Source organism: Pogona vitticeps, chromosome 3 (genome assembly GCF_051106095.1).
Source record: "Pogona vitticeps strain Pit_001003342236 chromosome 3, PviZW2.1, whole genome shotgun sequence".
Lineage (NCBI taxonomy): Eukaryota > Metazoa > Chordata > Lepidosauria > Squamata > Agamidae > Pogona > Pogona vitticeps.
The window spans coordinates 114,556,967-114,580,262 of NC_135785.1; the positions used below are offsets into that span (position 1 = coordinate 114,556,967).

At 43.2% G+C, this 23,296-nt stretch overlaps 1 protein-coding gene across 5 annotated transcripts; it reads left to right on the forward strand.

The window, feature by feature from the left end:
- Window positions 1-50: 50 nt before the first annotated feature.
- AP3M1 (adaptor related protein complex 3 subunit mu 1) lies at window positions 51-23,072 on the forward strand. 5 transcript variants are annotated; one of them, XM_072994982.2, is made up of 10 exons: window positions 55-190; window positions 1,827-1,996; window positions 3,647-3,922; window positions 4,971-5,142; window positions 5,678-5,815; window positions 6,635-6,720; window positions 14,960-15,093; window positions 17,013-17,220; window positions 18,571-18,715; window positions 22,151-23,072. In XM_072994982.2, the coding sequence occupies exons 3-10, from the start codon at window positions 3,650-3,652 to the stop codon at window positions 22,249-22,251; spliced, it is 1,257 nt and encodes a 418-aa protein (XP_072851083.1). In that variant the 5' UTR covers window positions 55-190; window positions 1,827-1,996; window positions 3,647-3,649; the 3' UTR covers window positions 22,252-23,072. The 5 variants fall into 5 exon arrangements, with proteins under 5 accessions (XP_020646927.1, XP_078247235.1, XP_072851083.1 ...); XM_020791268.3 differs by lacking the exon at window positions 1,827-1,996 and having other exon boundaries at window positions 51-190; XM_020791266.3 differs by lacking the exons at window positions 55-190; window positions 1,827-1,996 and adding an exon at window positions 439-602.
- The last annotated feature ends 224 nt before the right edge of the window (window positions 23,073-23,296 follow it).

A 23,296-nucleotide genomic window follows, 5' to 3' on the forward strand; every position in this document is an offset into this window, starting at 1 on the left:
TTGCCGGCAGAGGGCGGGCGGAAAGCGGGGAGGGGCGAGGCGAAAGCAGGCAGGGTAGGCTTGGAGGAGTGCCTGATCGGCGAAGGGCGTCGGTCAGTCAGGAGAGTAGGAGTAGTGGCTGAAAGGGAAGGCCTCGGGTTTTCTTTGAAAGAGTGCCTTTTGATCTTGTTGCAAAAATTAGGATTCAAAGGTGTGTTTTTTTTTTCCCCTAGCAACTTGTGCAATGGAATTAATGGTCTCCCACGCGCATACACACACGCTGCGGCGGCAGAAGGCAACCAAGCTCCGATCGCTGGTGTGCCTTCCACCCTGCCGACGAGAAGCCTCCGGGGCTTGTGGGCAGCCTTCCTAAGGGGGTGGAAGGGGCTGCGCCCCGGTCCCCTTCTCCCGGCCACGGCCGACGCCTGGCTCAGCAGGCACTTCGCCGAGGCGCCCTGCTGGGTGGGGCTGGGGGCGGGCTGGAGCGCGGGAGGGCTTTGCGGCCATCTTTTCCCAGCACGAACTACAGCACTGTTGTTGCTGCTGGTGGTGCTTTTCCTGGGTTGCTGCGGAGCCTGGCCGCCTCCCCTCTGTCCGCCTCGAGTGGGGTGCTCGCTGAGAGGGTGAGTCCGGGGAAGCGGGACCGCCAGGGAGCACGCTTTCTTCCCTCCCCCCCCCCGCCCTAAAGGCAGCAACTTTTCGCTCTGCCGCCACGCGAGCCCGGTGGCCCTCGGCCTTCTCGCCTTCTTGCAAGGGCTGCGGCTCTGGAGGCCACGCTTCCTCCGAAGAAGCCCGCGTGGCTGAATGCAGGGAGAGGGCTGAGGGAGACCGGCGTCAGAGCCGGTTCTCCCCGTGAGGAAGGGTGGCAGGAGGGCTGGGAATAGTATCTCTGGCCCGCGCCGTGCCTTGGGAAGGCGGTTCCCCCGCCCTGAGGAACTGGAGAGGCTGAACTTTTGGCCACAAGAACAGGGAGGGAGGAAAGGAGGGCGGTGGAAGAGAGGAGGAGGGCCTGGCCTGCTCTGGTCCATGGGGGACACGACTAAACAACCACAGTAAGGAGGTGGGGAGCAAGATGGAAGAAAACGAAAACCAGGATGAGGCGCTCTTTTCAGTCAGCTGCTCAGACACGAGCCCTGGGTGGTTCATAGCCGGAACCCCGGAAATGGTGACTGGTTGTTTGGGAAGGGTTTTAAGTGGACTGTTGTGCTTGCTCTGTTGTTTCAATGGTACAGTATTTTAGTTACCATTGTAATATACTATTTGTTTAATTCTTTTAAAATATTTGTGTACTTACTGTTTAAGTGTTGAAATACTGCTTTAATGATGTAAGGCGCCTTGGGGCCTTTTGGGGAGAAAGGTGGCATAAAAATGAATGAATGAATGAGCAAGCCACGGGTGACCATCTGTGGGCAAGAGTGTTCAAATACAGCTGCCTCTGTGAAAGTTTTGTTTCAGATGCAGCCTGCCATTAATATGCCTCTTTTCCTGATCCATGACTCTAGGCAGAGTTGTCAGATTGATACAGTAATTCCTGTAGAAAAGAAGTAGGCATCCCATTTTTTTAAAATGGCCTTCTGTTGTTTCTTTTCTTGGCATACTGAAATACTGGCTGGTGTTCCCCGTTGTCCTGGCTACAGGAGTCTTTCCCTATTTTGTATGTTTTGGGGATGGGGAGAGAGGAGTTTGAGGAAGACTTTGCCTGACATTTGCATGCAAGTTCCTGATGGATCTGAGCTCATAGGAATAATACGATTTGTTCCCTCTAAGGTTAAGATTGTAAGGAAAGAAAAGGATTAGATTATTATCTTTTGATCTGCTCAACTCTCTTCTGTTGCCTGTTTTTTTAGCCATAGCAAAATGTAAAATACAGGAATAATTTAAAGAGGGGGAGACAGGGAAGAATGCAGAGGTTCTTGGCAGCCAGTCACTGCAAGAGGAAGAGTTGTGATGTTGTTGACCCTGTCTCCACAGTAGAGGCAAGACTAGAATTTGCAACAGGCTCCATGGAGAGACTTGGGTGAGCACCTAACGACCCAGACAATATGCAGAACACCCAGCCTCACAGTATGTTTTGTTGATCTAAACCAGGTTCTGTCTGTCCTGGTCACTGTAATTGACAGTTTGGGGGATAGTGGTGTTTAATAGTGTTCAGTTATGCTATGCATATAGTGTAACAGTTTCTCTTTATTTAATCTTATATAATAGAATTACAAAGCTGGAAGGGACACTATGGATCATCAAACCTAGCCCATGTCAAGAAGCAACAGTGGGGAATTGAACTCCCAACCTCTGGCTCCATAGCTATTAGTATAAAACCATTAAACATTCTGAAGTTAGTTGATGGAAGCCAGATATCTGCTAACCCATCACAGAAACAATAAACCGGACAGTTAATACGCCATGCCAGCTTTCCATTGGCTCCAGGTTTGCAACCTGACAGAGTGAAATATATCATCTTCTACCTCTTCTGCTGATGCTGGAATGCTGAAATGTGTGACACTGAAAAGCTCCAAGCACCAGCCAACTTTGTGCTCTATAGATTCTGAGCAACAAATAGTTGGAAGTTGAATGAGGGGAGAAGTGAGTCCTTGAAAATGAAGCTCATTCACTATAGCCATACTGTATCATGTTTAATGGTGCTGTCTGAATAAAGTCAGTGGCTAGCTACTCTGGGCAGAGGGCAGATACTGCCTTCATTGTGCAAGTGAGAGCACACAACCGTCACCCTTCTCAGGCAGTCTGGATATTCATACATAACCTATGTCATCTGTGCTCCTGAATATCCAATATGCAGAAAAGGGAAGCAGAAACCTAGTTAGAAGAGATTCTGTCACTACCTCAGATTACTGTAGCACAGCTTGGAAAAACTACCCTTTTGTACTATAATTCCCAGAACCACCTACCCAGCATGGCCATTAGTCATGCTGTCTGAGGGATTCTGGGAACTGTAGTCTCAAGAAGTAACTTTTCCAACCGCTGACTAGCTCAGTCATAATAACTAAGAGTCTTAAATGCTGATCAAATGAAAGTGAATCACTTGATAAGATTTTAATGATCTCTGAGGGGAAGGGAGCATCAATCACTTTGTGTATAACTAGCAAATGACACCACACCCTTGCAGATTGGCAAAAGTAGTGGAAGCAGTGAAGCAGAAGAGCTAAGGTTAACAGGGTAGAAGCCCCATTCTGACATCCCTCCCCCAGGCTTTCCTCTTCCCTTTGAAGTTGCTTACGATCATACAGTCATGCTTACAGAAGCTGGAAGAGAGATTGATTTTCCCAGGAACAGTGCAGTGTTGCAATGCAAAGTATTAAGGATGGTTAGGTCTTGAATGGACAGTTAAGAGCCATTAGTTTTACAAAAGAGCAGTTTTTTATTCTTTTAATGATAATTAATTGTACCGTTAGTCATAAATATTCATGATTAATTCAAAATGGTTCATTTTGAAGTGCATATGTTTTACCATTGAAAAAGTTACGTTAGCTCCTCAGTCCCATAGCCAGTCTGATCACTGCCAAACTGCATGCAGGGTTTGTTACAGTTCTCTGTCTCATATGTTAGTTATTCCCATATATATGACTGAAAAGAATTGTTACACTGGAGCAGAACTGAAAACGAAAACTGCTTGTTTATTTTTTGTTAATGCATATTACTGTTTCTCCAACAGAAAATGATCCACAGTCTGTTTCTTATAAACTGTTCTGGTGATATATTCTTGGAGAAGCATTGGAAGAGTGTTGTTGGCCAGTCTGTGTGCGATTATTTCTTTGAAGCTCAGGAACGAGCCGCTGATGTTGAAAATGTTCCTCCTGTCATACCCACGCCTCACCACTACCTCATCAGCATCTATCGGGACAAAATATTCTTTGTGTCTGTCATACAGACAGAAGTGCCACCACTCTTCGTCATTGAATTCCTTCACCGTGTAGCAGATACTTTCCAGGTTAGTCTATAGAGGAGGCCTGTGACTTCTGAGAGAAAACTAAGATCAGACTCACACAGAATGTCAGCAGCATGTAAAGTTCTGACCAATGAAAAAATTTCACATGTGCCAAATTTTCTGCAAATACCTTAACAAAACAAAAAAAAAACACCTCTGGCTCGTTTGCTCACGTTGTTAACCAATGATCATAGGTAGGCTGTGTTTTTTTTTAAAAAAAAACCCTCATAAGACATATTTTGCATACTTTTCTAAAAAGCATTATTTGGAAAACATTAATTAACTGCAAAAACCCACAATTCAATAGAAATTAAGTTGGGTAGCCAGAAAGGGTATAATAATACCCAAATCTAAAAAATGTAATTAAGCTTTTTCAGGTGATTTCCAAAGACTGAGCTGTGTTGGCATGCTGGCAAAATTAAAGGTGGGGGAAATTAAAACAGGCAAAATATTGTGTTACTTTAAAGACTAAAAACTTCTTCTACCACTCCGAAGAGGAGGCAGGATGAGGGTTCTCCCAGAGCAGCCAATGAGTGGTTGGCTGCTGGATGAGGTAGGGAAGGGTCGCCCGAGCGCCTGCCCCGACTGGAACACAGCTGGAAATGGAGGAACCCAGTGGTGTGTGAGGGAGGGTGAGTGGGTTATGCAGATAGGTTCCTCTAGCGCGGCATGACTCCATTCATGTCTACACAGGAAAGATGTAAATTCAGAGGGTTCCTATTCTGGCTTGATCATGGAAACTCGCTAGGGGAACCGTGGCATTCGTAAACTCCCCGTCAAACATCTTACCCATCTTGAAAATCCTGTAAGGGACACAAAAATGAGATGACTGGACAGCACATAACGACAATGCCATATTTCAGGTGCAGAGCAGTAATAATAAAAGTAGTCTTTAAATATATACCTTGATCACCGTGTTACAGCTACCATCACTATCCCCCAACCTTGATGACACGTAACAACACATTTCCTTCATAAACCTGGTTTGAGGGTGTCGGCGCAGCTTCAAAGAAAAATAATTTGCTTTCTTTACATTCTTTGCTTGGTTTAGGATTACTTTGGAGAATGTTCTGAGACTGCAATTAAAGACAATGTTGTTATTGTGTATGAGCTTCTTGAAGAAATGCTGGACAATGGCTTTCCACTGGCAACAGAATCCAATATCTTAAAAGAGCTCATTAAACCTCCCACAATCCTGCGTTCTGTTGTCAACTCCATTACAGGTACCATGACTGCTTCTAAATGCAACTATTTACTTACTAACATGGGCTTCACTGTTGTTTCATCCTTCTCAAAATTCTTGCTTAGATGTATGAAAGTGAGAGATAGGGAGGAAATTTTGGATCTTTATTGATTCCCTGTTTTTTAACCAGATGCTCAGCAATAAGAAAACCTGTCTTATTAGCCTGTAGCTTCCAGGTTTACCAATTAACTATCCTTGGGTGATTTTGTCAAGAGCTTTAAAAAGTCAATGTAAATACCATATTCGCCGAATAGGTTTGATCCTCTTGATTGACTCCAAATCAACGGGGCCAGACTTTCCTTAGCAGAGTTTATGTTCTACGGCAAGATTTATTTGTCTGTACACATCATCATACTGTTTTGTCATTGGCCTTTTCATTGATGTAACTGGATCAAACATGAGGCTATGTGGCCTGTAACTCCTGGAATCTGATTTTAAAATCTGCACGTTATTGCTTGCATCCTGAGGATAGTGGTTTCTTACCAGCATCTTTAGACTTTTCTTGTATTTCCAAGGCAGCAGTAATGTGGGGGATACTCTTCCAACTGGTCAGCTGTCAAACATTCCATGGCGAAGAGCAGGTGTGAAGTATACAAACAATGAAGCCTACTTTGATGTCATTGAAGAAATTGATGCCATTATAGACAAATCTGGTAAGTGCTTTCGAAACTTTTTTTATCCCTGGAAGAATGGAAGAGAGCATTAGAGTAGCAGAATTTGAAAAACCCTGAAATTGAACAAATCCATATTCCTAGGCTATATAAAAATATATTTTAATAATATCTTTTGTAGTGGGTAAATACAAGTTCTGGGGGGCCTTATCCAGCACTCCACTAACCCTTCCATATAGTTCTTCATAAACATCTTAAAATTAAGAAGATTCTTTGTGTTGCTGAATAGCATCACAAATGGAGTGGATTTGATTTAAATCCTGATTTAAATTTTAAAAATTGGATTTTGGATGATTTAAATAAAAATGATTTTTTAGATTTAAATCAATCTGATTTTTTTTAAATGTTGATTTTTCAATCAATCAATCAATCTTTATTTGCGGTCTCTGACCCATTAGGATACATACATGTAAAGTTTAAAATAAATGGAAGCAGTTAAAACATTTCAAGATAGCTAAAACAGTGTAAGTTAATAAAATAGCTTACCCATACATTGTTTTTTATATTAATATTAAATACAATCAGTCAATCTTTATTTGTGATTATTGATTTTTTAAATTCACCATGATCATAAAGAACAAAAAACAAGAACAACTTAATTATTCCCTAATGTGATTGTTCAAAATCCAGTGCCCTCATGGCAGGGGATGTCCCTGCTGACAGCCTGAAGTCAGGTGTTGTAAAATGCATTGTGGCGATATCCTCTTCTTCTTGCTGCAAATAACTCTTCTGAGCTTTAATCTGCTCACAATATGTTGTGAAAGACCACACAGCCAAGTTATTTCTCCCTTCTCTCCACAGGCTCAACAGTCTTTGCAGAAATCCAAGGGGTCATTGATGCCTGCATCAAGCTCTCAGGGATGCCTGATCTTTCACTTTCTTTCATGGTAAAGTGAACTCTGTTCTCTGAGCTTCATATAATGTTGATTACTGCAAATCACATTGTGAAGGAGAGATTCCTAGAAGTGCTTACCAAAATTTTCACAATGTTCAGGGAACGAAAGACATTATTTTACCACCATTAATGTATAATTTTGCCATGTTAGTCCCTTTTTAGCAAGCCTTCTAATTTAGTCATGGCACGTTCATGAAGAATTCCACAGGCGGAGGAACTATAACATTGTCAGTGGCTACTTTTAGTTCTTCCTTGTCATAAAGTGGCTTGCAGAGTCAGCACATGAACACAAAGGAACTTATTCATTAGTTTGAGGTGTGTATTTTGTTTTTTGTTTTTTTGTTTTTACAAGTTACCCTTTCTAGTTAGTTTCATTGTGTATATCGGAAATTCCTTAGCCCTGCACAACTGTATTGCAGTAATCGATGGCTATGGCGTAAGTGGGCTCTTGCAGGAGGAAGCAGGGCTGGGAAGTGCCAAACACCTGTTTCACTGAGAAATGAACTGGTACGAACCACTGAACCAGTGGTTCATGCCCATCTCTACTTGTGTGTGTATGTGTGCACATGCACGCACGTGTAGGAAGGGAATGTTATGCCATAGCCATTGATGATTGTGCCTACTTCTAGATGCAAGTGCTTCCTATTTTTTTCTAGATTCTTGTTCCTGGGGAGAAAGGAGGGTTTTCAGTACTATCCAGCAAGATGATAATAATAATTTTAGAACTGCAGAGCTGAACTGACAGTCAAGTATCAAGCCTAGGTGAAGATGGGCGCCTCTCCCCCAGACTATATTGGGAAAAGATAGAACCTTAACAAAAGGTGGGGACAAAATCCTGTTACTTAGCACAATAAATTGCATTAGAGTCGACCCACTAAATCAGTAGGGATTTGGTGAGTCAGCTCCTCCGTAAGTTCCACTGATTCAAATGGACCTACCCAAACTGTGAATTACTATACTAAAATAAGTCAAAGATTAAGAGTAGGCCCAGTGGAACCTACAGAGGAGTTGACTCACCAGATCCCCTTGATTCGGTGCAATTTACTATGCTAAGCAACAAAATATTAGCTAGTATATGCCAAGAAGCCAGAAACCTAAATTGATAGTAACTTAAAAACAAGAAGAGGTATCTAGGAAAATGAAGAGAAAAATGTCTAGGAATTCCTCTCTGCTCCTCCATATGTGCCTGCAATTCAGAAGGATACACCAGTCTCTTGTAAAAGTTAATGGGAATGACCGCCTTGTCTTCTTCCTAATTCTGTGAGAACTGGAATTGATACTTGAATCCACTTGGTACTCTCAAAGTAGGTCTAAGGAATTGCTGGGACTTACTGTAGATGACTTTTGACTGACCACTCAGCAGTTGATCCTAGTGGTTTTACTCTGGTTGAGACTGGGCAATAGGATTTTGGCCTATGGGTGGGAATCATTTGGGAAGGAAGGTCATGCTGCCATTATAAAACTGGTGTGGCCATGCTCGGAATAATATCTGCAATTCCTACCACCTTTCTGAAAGGGTATGATAGAACTGGAAAAGTTTGAAATGAACAAGGAGCTGGAGCAGGTCTTCTGGAAAGAAATGCTACAACATTTGAGGCAGTCTATTTTCTTGGTGATGCTGGTCGTGGTGGTGCTGCAGGTTAAACTGCAGAAGCCTTTGTGCTGCAAGGTCAGAAGACCAGCAGTCGTAAGATCGAATCCACGTGATGGAGTGAGTTCCCGTCGCTTGTCCCACCTCCTGCCAACCTAGCCGTTTGAAAGCATGTAAATGCGAGTAGATAAATAGGTACCACCTTGGTGAGAAAGTAACAGTGTTCCGTGTCTAGTCGTGCTGGCCACATGACCACAGAAACTGTCTTCGGACAAACACTGGCTCTATGGCTTGGAAACAGGGATGAGCACTGCGCCCTAGTTGGACATGACTGGACTAAATGTCAAGGGGAACCTTTACTTTTACCATTACCTTATTTTCTTTAAAAAGTTAGGGAGATATGATAGAGGTGTTCAGAATTATCCCTGGTGTCAAGCAATAAGGAAGAATTTTTCTTCCCTCTTTCACAACATGAGAACCCAAGATGATCATCTGAAGCTGGATGGTGGGAGTTTGGGGGCAGATAAAAGGAAAGAATTCTTCATACAGCACCTAGATAAACAGATGACTTGGCTATTGCAGGATGGATCAATAGCTGTGTGGGCTGGGGCTTCTGAGAGTTGCAGTCCAAACCTTATGGATTTATTCCACCTTTTTGATAAAGAAAGTCTAGACGGTAGGCAATAGGAAGTAAAAACACACACACCACCATGGAATAGCTATAGGTGGTCAAAATTATGTTTAGTATTCAAATCAAAGCAATGCCTCCCAATGAGGGGGTAGAGAGTGAACGCCATCATTTATCTGAATCCCCTTGAGGGGCTGTAATGTGGAACTGAAATCCCTCAATCGCAACTCACTGCCAATGCTGTAGCTACTGTGGGCAGAGTGTTATTCTTGAGTCACAGCCTGGTAGCTGGTCTTAAAGATACTGTGCTCTTGATCTTAAGGCTATAGAAGTTAGAAGAGTATTCGTACTTATTTGTTTTTATGGAAGCATGAGAAGAGAGAGATGTCACTTCTTAAGATTACAAATCCATGTGAATTAGTAATTAAGTACTGCAATCTTACGCATGTCAATCTCAGAATTTGTTGCCATTGTTTTGACGGGGGTGTTACATACAGCACTGATGTTACCTGTCTGTCATGGGTTTGGAGGGAAAGTTCCATCCTATGGGGAGTGGAAGGCGGGACATCAGGAGGAGGGGCTGTACTGTATATATATGTGGAGCGTGTGAGGAGAAGCTGGAGAAGAGCTGAGAGAAGAAGCTTGAGTGGGAGTCTGTGTGTCAGACAGGGTACTACTGTGTGTCAGTCAGTACCAACCTGATAGGTTCAGGTGTCTGTATGGTTAGCCAGAACTGATAGGTTCAGGGTCTGTGCTTCAAGTTAAGTGTTCTGTGTGAACCAAACTGTGTGTATGTATGATTGAGACTAAGCCACGTTACTGTATCTTATTCACTTGATCCTTTTATTTTTCCCTGTGTGTTATTTAATAAACCTTGTTCTTTTATTTGTTAAAAATCCATCCCTGGTCTGTGTGACTTCTTATAGGGAATGGTTGGTGGCAGCTTAGTGAAACTGTGGCATATCCCAGTAGGTCTGGGTTTGTCACATTGATTGGTGTCCAGCGTGTGGGATACGACTGGTCCAGTTGTCCAGTGGTCCAGCAAAGCCTTGGCAAGAGTGCCCAGAGCAAGGGGGGTCTAGTCAGGGACAATCTGAGAGCACGTAGGTAATCTTCTAGGTGTACCTCACGGGGAGGTGCGCTAGTAGAAGAACGTGTAACCTCAGATTGGGGACTAGATTAGGGAGCTCTGAGGCAGCCTGTTTTGGCGGGAAAAAAGCTGAGGCAAAACTGTGTAGTAGCAGTGATCTAGCCTGCCTGCTGAGAGGCCTAGCAGAGGGGGGTAGACTCTGGCTCGCAACTGTTGCAAGTTAGTGCTGAAGAACAGCAGCAATCTATAGAAAGCTGGTTCTGAGGCAAAAGAGAAAAAAAAAAAGTGGTCGCTTTATTTTGAGGCTTGACTTTTGAAAGCAGCCTGTTCTGGGGGGGGGATTATGCCCTTGACTCGAAGCCAAATGGCAGAAATGGGTGAAGTGAAAGACCCCCAGGTAGACCAAGGTTCTGAGGATGAATTTGGCTCAGTGCAGGGTGACAGCACGGGAGAACAGAACCCAGAACTCAGAAAATTGCTCCTAGCCCAACAGCATGAACTGAGGGTGAGGGAAATGGAGGAAAGATTAGAGAGAGAAAGAAGGGAGGAAAGGGAGAAACAGAGACAATTTGAATTGGCATTGGAGAGAGAGAAAATGGCATTTGAGTTAAGAAAATTGGAACTGATGAATCAGAACAATAATAACAATAGGGATTCTGAGGGAGGCCAATTGTCTAAAGCTGACCTGAAGAAATTCCCTGTGTACCACAAGGGAGATTGTCCTGAAGTGTTCTTTTCCCTAGTGGAAAGAGCGTTTGTGGACTTCTCAGTAAGGGAAACTGAGAAGATGACCATCATGCGATCTTTAATCAGTGGCAGCCTTGCAGAAGTCTATGCAGAGATGCCAGAGGAACTGATGAAAGATTTTGCAGAGTTTAAAAAACTGGTGTTTGCCAGACATGGGATAAATGCGGAACAGCTGAGGCAAAGATTCAGGTCAATCACCAAGAAACCAGAGCAGACTTTTACCCAAGTGGGGGCCCAATTGGTGAGGCTGCTAGAGAAATGGCTATCTCAGGAGGGGACAAAGACCTTTCAGCAGCTCAAAGACTTGATAGCGCTGGAACAGTTCTATTCAGTCCTGCATGGGGAACTGAAATTCCAGGTGAGGGAAAGGAAACCGAAATCTGTGGCCGAAGCAGCAGAGATCGCAGATTTTATTTATCAAATAAGAAAACCCTTAGGTGCTGAGTGGAAATCTGTAGATAAACCCAAAGAAACCTACAGCAAGTACTCTCAGGGACCAGGGAAAAGCCAGCAAGGGGGAGGGACCCATGTTGAAGGGAAGCCCTCAGACATGAAACCAAGACCTCAGATTTTGGAGGGAAAAGACTCAAAATATAGCAGAAAATGTTATTTCTGTCAGGGAAAGGGCCATCTAATCTCAGAGTGTGAGAAGTTAAAGCAGCTAAAAGGAATTGTGCCTCAGGATTCGAGGGGAACCAAGCCAAAAGCTGTGTTCTGTGTCCAGAAAGAGCAAAGCTCCTTGTCACTGAGGGAGCCTGTTGCCATGGCTACTCAATCTGGAACAGTTACATCTGCTGATCAGGCTGAGGAAAATGGTCCTCTTGTGGAGGTCAAGCGCTGCTTGCTCGTGAGAACAGATTCTCAGTTGTTTGAAACAGCAGGGGTGGACGTAGGAATACTTGACCATCAGTATCGGGGGCTGAGGGACACTTGTTCCCAGGTGACCCTGTGCCATCCAGATATTATTCCTAGGGAATATATAATCCCAAATGAGAGCATGAAGGTGGCAGGGATTGAGGGGCAGGTGATCTCACTGCCAGTAGCGGAGGTACCTGTGAACTTTCAAGGCTGGAGGGGAGTTTGGCGGCTAGCGATTTCATCGACTCTGCCAGCAGCCGTGCTCGTGGGAAATGACCTGGCTGAACATGTGAAACGGGTGCTAGTGATTACACGCTCACAAGCCACCACGGGGACAGTTCAGGGGGGTACTGATGAGCCAGAGATGGAAGCAGAGGGGAGTTCAGAAGCTGTGGTGGAAACCTTAACCACAGACAGCCGATTTGGCCAAGAGCAAAAGGCAGACGCCACTCTCCAAAAATGTTTTGAACAGGTGACAGACGCCCAGCTAACACCTGAAACCCCAGTGAGATTTCGAGAGAAAAAGGGAATTTTATATAGAGAGACCCTGAGGAATATCTCAAAAGGGGGAGATGGGATCAGAAATCAGCTAGTGGTACCTGAAAAGTATCGCCCCATGATCTTACAAAGGGGGCACTCTGACATGTTTGCTGCGCACTTAGGGGTGAACAAGACACAGCAGAGAATCACACAGAATTTTTACTGGCCTGACATAGGGAAGCAGATCAGGGAGTTCTGTAAAAAATGTGATGTGTGTCAAAGGCAGGGGAATAGCCGCGACAGGACCAAAGCAAAGTTGTGCCCTTTGCCTGTGATTGACACTCCGTTCAAATGCATAGGGGTGGATATTGTGGGACCTTTGCCCAAGGCCACAAAGAGGGGGAACAGGTTCATTCTCACCATTGTGGACCATGCCCCGAGGTACCCTGAAGCCATTCCCTTGACTAACATTGAAACTAACACAGTGGCAGATGCCTTGGTGGGGTATATGTCCAGGATGGGATTTGCCTCAGAAATAATCACAGATTTGGGCGCATCGTTCACATCGAAGCTCATGAAACGGTTATGGCAAATCTGTGGAATTAAGCACAAGGAAACCACTGCCTATCACCCTGAAAGTAATGGGTTAACCGAGAAGGTCAATGGGACTCTAATGCGCATGATTAGGGCTTACTTGGCAGAGAATCCAAACAATTGGGACCAGAAGCTGCAATCCCTTTTGTTTGCTTATCGATCAGTGCCACAAGCCAGTACCGGGTTCAGTCCGTTGGAACTTTTGTTTGGGAGGAGGGTGAAAGGGCCCCTTGATTTGATCAAACAAAATTGGGAGCAGATCACCCAGGATGACCCACAAGACGTTGTGACATATATAGGCACTTTAAGGAATGACTTAAAGAGAAACCTAGAGCTAGCAGCAGAGACCCTGCAAGCTCAAAAGGTCAGAAAGAAAACTTGGGATGACCAGGAAGGCAGGGAGAGGCACTTTGACCCAGGGGAGGAAGTGCTTTGGCCTAGGCCTTGCAAAGAGAACAAACTGCAGCTGGGTAGCCCAGAAATAAAATACTTGGGTCACATAGTAGGGGGAGGAGTGATAAAACCCCTAGAGGCCAAAATAGAAGCCGTTCGTGAATGGCCTAGACCCAACACCAAGAAAAAAGTCAAATCATTTCTTGGGTTGGTGGGCTACTACAGAAAGTTTATCCCGAGGTTTAGCGAGATTGCAGCTCCGCTGACCGATCTGACGAGGAAGAAGACTGATGACCGCATCCCGTGGACCAGCGACTGTGAGGAGGCGTTCCGGAGGTTGAAGGAGGCGCTCATCAACTATCCAGTGCTGCGTGCTCCAGACTTCGACCGGGAGTTCATCATCTACACCGATGCGTCTAACAGCGGGGTAGGAGCAGTTCTTTGCCAGGAGGATGAGAATGGTGACCAGCATCCAGTGTCCTACCTGAGTAGGAAACTCCAGAAAGGTGAGAGACATTTGGCAACCGTGGAGAAGGAGTGCCTAGCCATAGTCTACGCGATCCAGAAGGCCAAGCCTTACATCTGGGGAAGACATTTTATTCTGTGTACTGACCATTCACCACTGCAATGGTTAAAGACAATGAAAACCCACAATAGTAAACTTATGAGGTGGGCTTTAAACCTGCAAGACTATGACTTTGAAGTGAAGGTGGTCAGAGGGTCAGTGAACTGTGTTGCTGACGCCTTGTCAAGAAGACCTGAAGAATGAAGACGGCGAAAGAAACATGGACTATGTATATATTTTGATGACAAAAAGTCAAATGTGTCTGTTTATTAAACATGTTGGTTTGTATGAATAAAGGTAACTTGATGTATTGATAATGGTAAATGTTTAAATGCCTAATAGAGTGTAAGTATAAGTAAGTATGGTATTGTATGTTATTATATGATGGTTTTTGTTTGTTTTGGGTCCAGGTTGTTTTTTGGTGAAAAGCACCTTAGCTTTCCCCCTACAAAACAACTTATAAAGAGGGGAGGTGTTACATACAGCACTGATGTTACCTGTCTGTCATGGGTTTGGAGGGAAAGTTCCATCCTATGGGGAGTGGAAGGCGGGACATCAGGAGGAGGGGCTGTACTGTATATATATGTGGAGCGTGTGAGGAGAAGCTGGAGAAGAGCTGAGAGAAGAAGCTTGAGTGGGAGTCTGTGTGTCAGACAGGGTACTACTGTGTGTCAGTCAGTACCAACCTGATAGGTTCAGGTGTCTGTATGGTTAGCCAGAACTGATAGGTTCAGGGTCTGTGCTTCAAGTTAAGTGTTCTGTGTGAACCAAACTGTGTGTATGTATGATTGAGACTAAGCCACGTTACTGTATCTTATTCACTTGATCCTTTTATTTTTCCCTGTGTGTTATTTAATAAACCTTGTTCTTTTATTTGTTAAAAATCCATCCCTGGTCTGTGTGACTTCTTATAGGGAATGGTTGGTGGCAGCTTAGTGGAACTGTGGCATATCCCAGTAGGTCTGGGTTTGTCACATTGATATCTTATATCCAGCTAAGTGTGTGGAGGCTTGCAACTTTATCAGACCTGTTTCTGAGTGAGTATAGGATTGCGCTGTGGATTTCACTTTATTGTTGAACAACCTCATGAGACACATGTGACTGTGATTTACTGAAGACCAATTAATGTGTTTAGCTGAACTAGCTTTTGAGTACAAGTTGATCCAGTAGCACTTGGTTAATATGGTGAATAGCTATATTGTGAGATAAAATCATGTGAGGCACCAAAGAGATCCTAAAAAGATATATTGCGATGGGTGAAATCACCCTGACTTTCTTTCCATAGAACCCAAGGCTCCTGGACGATGTTAGCTTTCATCCTTGTATTCGGTTCAAGCGCTGGGAATCGGAACGAGTCCTCTCCTTCATTCCTCCTGATGGAAACTTCAGATTGATTTCGTATCGAGTTAGTTCACAAAAGTAAGTCTTCAAGGGTCAGAATTGTGTGTAATTGTTCTTCAGTATCACTCAGGAATGTGCTTAGCAGTCTAAGCATGCCTATAGATGCGTTCTGCAGTTTTCACAAGAAGTATCTTATGTCCTTAATAAATAGTATGTGTGCAGTAAAAACAAGATTATATTTTTTGGGGGGGGATATATGGAAAGCCCTAGCCACAAGCTTGCAATCCAAACCAACAGATATTCTGCAGAGAGGAAGGAACACTGTTTTCTTGTTGCACTTAGTTGTTTGCTCAGGCTAGTTTTCATGCTACTGTTGTCCAAAAATGCTCCCCAAATTTGCCACCTCCGTGATTGTAAAATGTCAGAGGAGACTACTGTATTCTGGTAATTTTTTTTCAATGGCAGGGGCATGGCACTCCAGTGGCCTTGTTTTTAATTTGAAGATGTCCCCCTCAGGGATTACCATCCTTACAGTGTCATTTCTAGAACACTAGAGGGAAGGAAAAATGAATGGCACCCTCCAAGAGGATGTCCTTATGCTCCAGAATATTTTGAAGGATGAAAAAACTGAACCCCCACGAATTATCCCAGTTACCAAACTGTTCAAGCTTAGTGCTCTCCTGCACTGCTGTAGTTCAAAAGTGGCTCCAGAAAGGGAACTTTCTTCAGACAGCTCCTCTGTGCATGGAGAATGAATATAGACTATTTCACTCGCATCTAGAGGACCTATAGAAGGGAAGTGGGGAAGTTGTGGCACTCCAGATGTTGGACTGCAGCTACCATCAGCACTTGCCAGCATAGGCGATGCTGAGGAATGTTGGGAATTGCAGTCTAGCATTGTGGGGGCAGTGTAGACAACCCTGTGCTAGTGCAGAGGCTCCTATTCACATCATGCGGGGATCTTGCCAGCTTTTTTTTTTTACTGTCTCTTAATTCCTTCAGTCTCAGACTCCAAACTATTTAATTCTAAGCCTTCTGAGAGGCAAGTGTGTGAGGGGTTCAGCCCCAGCACTCTTTATGCAGAGCAGACTTCCACAGCATCTGAGCCACAGTTTAACACTAGCCACTACCCATGAAAGGAGAGCCACCAGAAATCCATTATGTCTCGCATTGTTTCCCATTTGCTTGTCTGAGGACGCTTGCCCCACAAAAGGAAAGATTGCCAGTTTCACTGGAGAGAAGATAACAAAGTTCAGTCCAGGGGGGTGGGGGCGAGTGCCTTTAAAAATGACACTTATGACTTTTTTTTAAAAAAAGTGTTCCATTTTTTTTCTGTCCCTCACCACTTGTGTGCACCAACTTTCCTCAGCATTGGTGTGAGAGGGGTCTCATGTAGGGTCTCTCACTAGGCCCTCTGCCCCCCCTCCCCATGACAACAAGGAGCCAAGAAAAGTATTTTCCCCATGTCTTCAAAAACAGTTGGAAGATGGAACTACATTCCCTATGAATTCTGATGTGGCAGTTTTAACAAGAGCCCCAGCACTCTTGACACAGCTCCCACCAGGTACATTTAGCTCTGAAGGAGAAGGGAATGGTCTTCACTGGCAGGAAAGAATGGAGGAGTGAGGCAGCTCTGTTGCAAACCAAGTCTGAGCGTTTGAGGGAGAATGTGTTGATCAGTGCTAGAGCATTTGCTTTGCATGTAGCTGGTCCCAGAATCAGAAGCCAGCATCTTCAGATAGGTCTGGAGAAACCCTGGAGAGCTGCTACCAGTTATTATTGATGATACTCAGCTAGATGAACTAATGGTCCAACTCAATATTAGGCAGCTTTCTTTGAGGGTCCAGGGGAGCCTATGAGTTCACCATTTAAACCCTTCACCCATGTCGTACATTGCATAATCATGCATATATACCATGTAAGTAGAATGCATCCTGTCTGAAATTACTTGTATAATAGGTGAGTGCAATTAGCTTTTTACACTGTTGTTTTCCTAGTTTGGTGGCCATCCCAGTGTATGTGAAACATGCAATTAGTTTCAAAGAGAATTCCTCGACTGGAAGATTTGACGTCACAATCGGGCCCAAACAGAACATGGGGAAGACAGTGGAAGGCGTCATTATGACTGTTCATATGCCAAAAGCAGTACTCAACATGAACCTTACAGCCTCTCAAGGCAACTATACATTTGATCCTGTTACTAAAGTAAGTCCATCATGCCACTCCTGTCTCTCAGGATACAACCATTCACCAGAGTTCCTTTTGTTTTGTTTTTAGAGGCTTGCCCCACTATAATGAAATGAGGCTGTACAGTTTGGAGGGAATCACTGCCATCTTCACTGAAACAGTACACCAGTTTCTGTGAGCACTCGACTCTCTCACTCACGATATGAGCATCTTCTACCTTGTCTGCTATAGGATACTGTGAGCAGTTCACAGGAATTGTCTGCCAACACTACAACTACACTGTTAGGAAGAACCCTCATTGATGTGCCAACCCTCCAAAATGCACATGGCGGCAGTGTGCATGCACACTCATACTTAGTTAAATTTGGGCATGTGTTACAGGCAGTCTTGCACCTCTTTCATCTAACCCATAGTAAATATTTTTTCTCTAGATTACTGTGAAGGTGTAGTTCTAACCTTAGTTCTTGAGTTTTCAAGTTTATGAAATTTGCAGGTATCAGACAAGAAATGTGAATTGTGTTTGCTCCTCTGAACACTACTGGGAATTGGTGTTATAGCAGGAACAAATTGATTCACTTCGAGAGCGTTTTCCTCTAGAGTATTATGATCTGCTTTTCTGTTCTTGCCTCCAAGACTCCTGCTTAAATGTTTAAGCTGCAACAGGTGCTAGAAGGTTCCATGTCACTAATCATAGTTTTGTTTCTCATCATCTTATTGGAGTTTGTGCTTTTGTACAGTGGTGCCTCGCTAGACAGTTACCCCGCATGACAGTTTTTTCGCTAGACATTGGCTTTTTGTGATCGCAAAAGCGATCGCAAAACGATGTTTCCTATGGGTTTTTTTTCGCTTTGCGATGATCAGTTACCTGCTTCGCTAACCGATTATCGCAAAACGAAGATTCTCACACAGCTGATCGGTGGTTTCAAAATGGCCGCCGGGTAAAAAAAATGGCCGCCCGCTGTTTTCTGGGACGGATTCCTCGCTGCACGAGCAGCGAAAATGGCCGTGCTATGGAGGATCTTCGCTGGACGGTGAGTTTCAAGCCCTTAGGAACGCATTAATCGGGTTTTAATGCATTTCTGTGGGCTTTTTAAAATCGCTTTACGATGTTTTCGTTCTACAGCGATTTCGCTGGAACGAATTAACATTGTAATGCGAGGCACCACTGTATTGGATTAATCTGAAGTCCAGAACTGTGAGAGGGGAAACTTCTCTTAATCTTCCCATCCTCTTTCATCCACCCTCAACCCCTAATAGTGCTGACTTTCTCTGTACGATTACTGAAAAGGTTCACTGAGGGAAGATGTGTGAAGCATAAAAGGAAGTTTGAAAAAAACATTATGTAAATATTGGTGGTTGGCTTTTCAGGTGTTAACATGGGATGTTGGCAAAATTACACCCCAGAAGCTGCCAGGTCTTAAAGGAATGGTGAACTTGCAGTCTGGTGCTCCCAAACCAGAAGAAAATCCTAGTCTGAATATTCAGTTCAAGATACAGCAGCTGGCTATTTCCGGTGAGAAGAGCTCTTTATGGGGCTGGGGGAGGCCTCAGGTTTTTGCAAAATGTTCTTTGTCTTGGATTTGAGTATTGAGTCCAGCCAGTTGAGGTGAAGCTAAACCTCTCCAGCACATTTCAGTTTTCTCCTCTTTCACATTTACACTTAGTCTTCCCTTCATAGAATCATAGAGTAGTGGAGTTGGAAGGGTCCTATAAGGCCGTCGAGCCCAGTCCTCTCCCCTGAATGCAAGAATCGAAATCAAAGTATATCTGGCACATAGTTGACTAATTTTCTCTTTAATGCCTCCAGCACTGGAGACATTCCTGAGGTAATTGGTTCCATTGTCATACTGGTCTAACTATTAGGAAGTTTTTCCTGATATGCAGCTGAAATTTGGCTTCCCATAACTTGACCCCTTATTACATGTGCTGCACTCTGAGATAGATGATCAAGAACAGAGCCTGCCCCTTCTCTGTAAGACAGTCTATCAAATATTTGAACAGTGCTATTATATCTCTCCTCAGTTGTCTTTTCTCAAGGTTAAACATGCTCAGTTCTTTCAGTCTTTACAGAGCTTGTTTCTTAGAGCTTCTTCATCACCTCCAATCTTCTGATCATCCTTGTTGTTCTTCTCTGAACTTGTTCTAGTTTGTCAGCATCCTTCTTAAAGTGTGATGCCCAGAAATTGACACACTACTCAAGATGAGGCCTAACAAGTGCTTAATAGAGCAGAACCAAACATACTGTTTACAAAATGGGGGATTCCTGGCTCAGCAATACTATGAATGAGAAAGATCTTGGAATCACTGTAGATAACAAGTTGAATATTAGCCAAGAGTGTGATGTGGCTACAAAAAAGGCAAATGCTATTTTAGGCTGCCATAACAGAGGTATAGCCTCTAAATCCTGTGAAGTACTAGTTTCTTTTTCCTGTGTGTAGTACTTTGCACCTATCCCTGTTGAATTTCATTCTGTTGTTTTCAGCTTAGTGCTCAAGCCTATTAAGACCTTTTTAAATATTTCCGTCTTCCAGGGTATTACCTACTGCACCCAATTTTGTGTCATCTACACATTTGATAAGCATCCCATGCACTCTCTCTTCCAAGTTCTTAATAAAAATATTGAAGAACATTAGTCCCAGGACTGAGCCTTGTGATACCCCCCCCCTTTCCCCTCATCCCAGTTTGAGAAGGAGCCATTGATAAGTGCTCTTCGAATACAATTCTGTTAGCAACTATGAATCTACCTGACAGTTGTTCTATCCAGCCCTAGTTAGCTTGCTAAACAAAATATTATGGGGCACTTTGTCAAAAGCTTTGCTGAAGTCAAGATATATTATCAGGGAGATTACTAATTAAAAATGAGATAAGATTTGGCAGGATTTCTTCTTTACAAATACGTGTTGGCTTCTAGTTATTACTACATTATTTTCAAGGTGCTTGCAGAGTGATTGCTTTAGGATTTTCCAGAATTTCCCTGGGATTGGTGTCAGGCTGACTGATCTGTAGTTACCTACCCTGTTCCCCCCAAAATAAGACCTAACCTGAAAATAAGCCCTAGTATGATTTTTCAGGATGCTCGTAATATAAGCCCTACCTCCAAAATAAGCTCCGGGTTAAGTGAAACCCTGCCTTCCACCATTGTGCAGCAACCAGAAATAGCATGACTGTAAAATAAATCATCCCCTGAAAATAAGCCCTATTGCATTTTTGGAGCAAAAATTAATATAAGACCCTGCCTTATTTTTGGGGAAACACGGTAGTTCCTCCTTTTTGAAGATAGGAACATTAGCACTCCTCCTATCATCCAGTACTTCCCCTGTGATTTCAATAAAATAACACACAGTGGTTCTGAGAGTTTTTCAGGCAATTCCATCAATACTCTTGGATGCAGTTTATCAAGCCCTGGAGATTTGAATTTGGTGAAAGTAATAAGGCATTATCTCAAGCTGCAATTCTTTTCCTCGACTTCTATTTCACATTCGTCTGGAGGGCCATAGTCTGTCTTTTGGAAAAAAAACTGAGCTAAAATAGGAATTGAGCACTTCTGCCTTTTCCTTGTCATCTGTTTTCATTTTTCCATCCCCATTGAGATGGCTAAACCACTGTTTCTTTTTTCTGTCTTTTGCTAAACACGTACAAGTGGTGCCCCGCTGGACGATTACCCCACTTGACAACGAATCTGCTTAACACTGAAGTTTTTGCAATTGCTTTTGCGATCGCAAAATGATGCTTAGATGGGGGAATTTCGCTTAACGTTGATCGGCCCTGTTTCGCTTCACGACGATTTTTCGCTTTACGACGATCAGCAAACAACTGATTGTCGGGTTTCAAAATGGCCACCTGCTGTAGAAAATGGCTCCCTGCTGTGTTAGGGAGGGATTCCTCGCATTACAGGCACCAGAAAATGGCCGCTGTATGAAGGATCTTTGCTGGACGAGCAGGTATTTCGCCCATTGGAATGCATTGAACGGTTTTCAGTGCATTTCAATGGGTTTTTTAATTTCGCTTGATGACATTTTCGCTCTACAACGATTTCGCTGGAACAAATTAACATCATCAAGCGAGGCACCACTGTATATGATATTTTTTGTTGTTGTTGAGTTTAGCATCTCTAGCTAGCTTCAGCCCATTCTCACCTTTTGCCTTCCTAAAACCATTCCTGCAATTCTTTGTTACTTATCTGTATGCTTCCTTTGTGGTCTGGCTTTCATCCATTTCTTATATTCTTTTTTGTTTTTAGGTCCTGTAAGGTTCTTCATTTTTAAATATATATACATATATAACTTTAATATTAACAGACAATAAAACATTTCCTGGCTACAAGCTAACTATGACAGGACAGGATTACACAGTGAAGGGCTGATTCTCACTACTCAAAGGTTCTCATTGTTATTTTGGGGGACAAACTGAAGGGGCAACAAGCAGGAACACAGCTGAGAGAGATGCAGCTCTCATCTCGAACACTTCCAATATGAGAGACAGCCTTATTTTAAAAAAAAGAAAGCCATGTGGTTCTTTCACACATTCTGATGGTGAGAGTGAGTGATAAATTTATTAGACTGCTAAAAAAATCAGACATAAGCTAGCTTTCAACCCTGTATAGATCTTGAGCAGGTTGGGCACCACCGAATTGTGGCTAATGCGGAAAAAAGAAGGCATTGATTTCTTCTTTGTTAGATTGAAAACACATTATCTAAAACAGTGGTGCTCAGCCTTCAGTCTCCACATTTGGGAGCTCAGCTCCTGGAATCTTTGATACTGGCCGTCTGGGAGTTTTAAGTCCAAAACTTTTGCAAGGCCAAGGGTTGAGCATGACTGACTGGGCTTTCAAAGATGGGAGCTTAGAGATGGCCTTTAACTTCATTGTGATTGTTTTGTACTCTTACCAATAATTTATATGTTTTGTTTTCAGATAGTGTTTGTACATGCATTTTATTTCTGTTTTCAGGACTGAAAGTAAACCGCCTTGACATGTATGGAGAAAAATACAAACCATTTAAAGGAGTGAAATACATAACCAAAGCAGGGAAATTCCAAGTGCGAACATGAGCCCTGCCTTGCTGGCAGATAAGTTTTGATTTTTGTGTGCGTGGGTTTTTTTTCCATTTGAGGGGAAAATGAGACCTAGTGACTTCAGCTACTCTTAGATGCCAATTCTAACAATTCCTCTCCGATTAGACTCATTCCCAATGCGCTGCCGCTCTTCAACTTAAATTGTAGTTTATTAAATTTTTTATATGTGGCTTTGAAATAGAATAATCTTCTGTAACAGTTTGCTTCTTATCCAGTTGGTTCATGAAATGATCATCTGGAACTGTCCACAGAACCAGCCAACACCATACACTGCCAAGCAAACTACCAAAGCACAAGATAAAACACAGGCACTTCTGGACAGAGAACAAACCATACGCTGGACTGCGCTGAAGGATGCTGATGAACTTACAGCCTGTTAGAAATGGTGATTTCATAATACTTTTCAAGGCTGATTAGGAAAAGGCAGAGGACCAGAGCACTCAGCTGTTCGGAAGACGGGATCCTCAGCAATACAGAAAAGGTTTTCCCTGCACTGTTTACAACATGCTGCCTTTTAAATCAAAACTATTTGCCTTATCAGCTTGTAAATTCAGCAGACAATCTGTAGCCAAGCCTTGATTTTTCTACAACTTGCTTTAATTTTGAAGGTGAAACATGTATGGAAGTGAAGTCTTTGCATAGTTTAACAGGTGTTACCGTTTTGAAAGTGTCTTGCCACCTTACACTTAATTGTTTGTGCCATGCATATACCTCAAGAGTAGCTCAATTTAGGCAGCAGGCTTTATTTAAAGGTTATGTTGCTAATTTGTAACGAAATAAAAGGGAACTCACCTGTGTCACCTTGTCATTCAGTTAATTGTTTGGATCAAATAATCCAACAGGACAATTAACAGAACATGTTGATACAGTCTCTACTACGTGTTCGTGTCTTTACTTGTTGCACCTACTGTAGCAAGCCACCCAGCTGAAATCCTGTTTCTGTAACTTACACCACATAAGGCTGTGGTGATCTTTCAGAAATTAAACATTTCTAACTTATCTCCTCCCATGTAATCTCTCT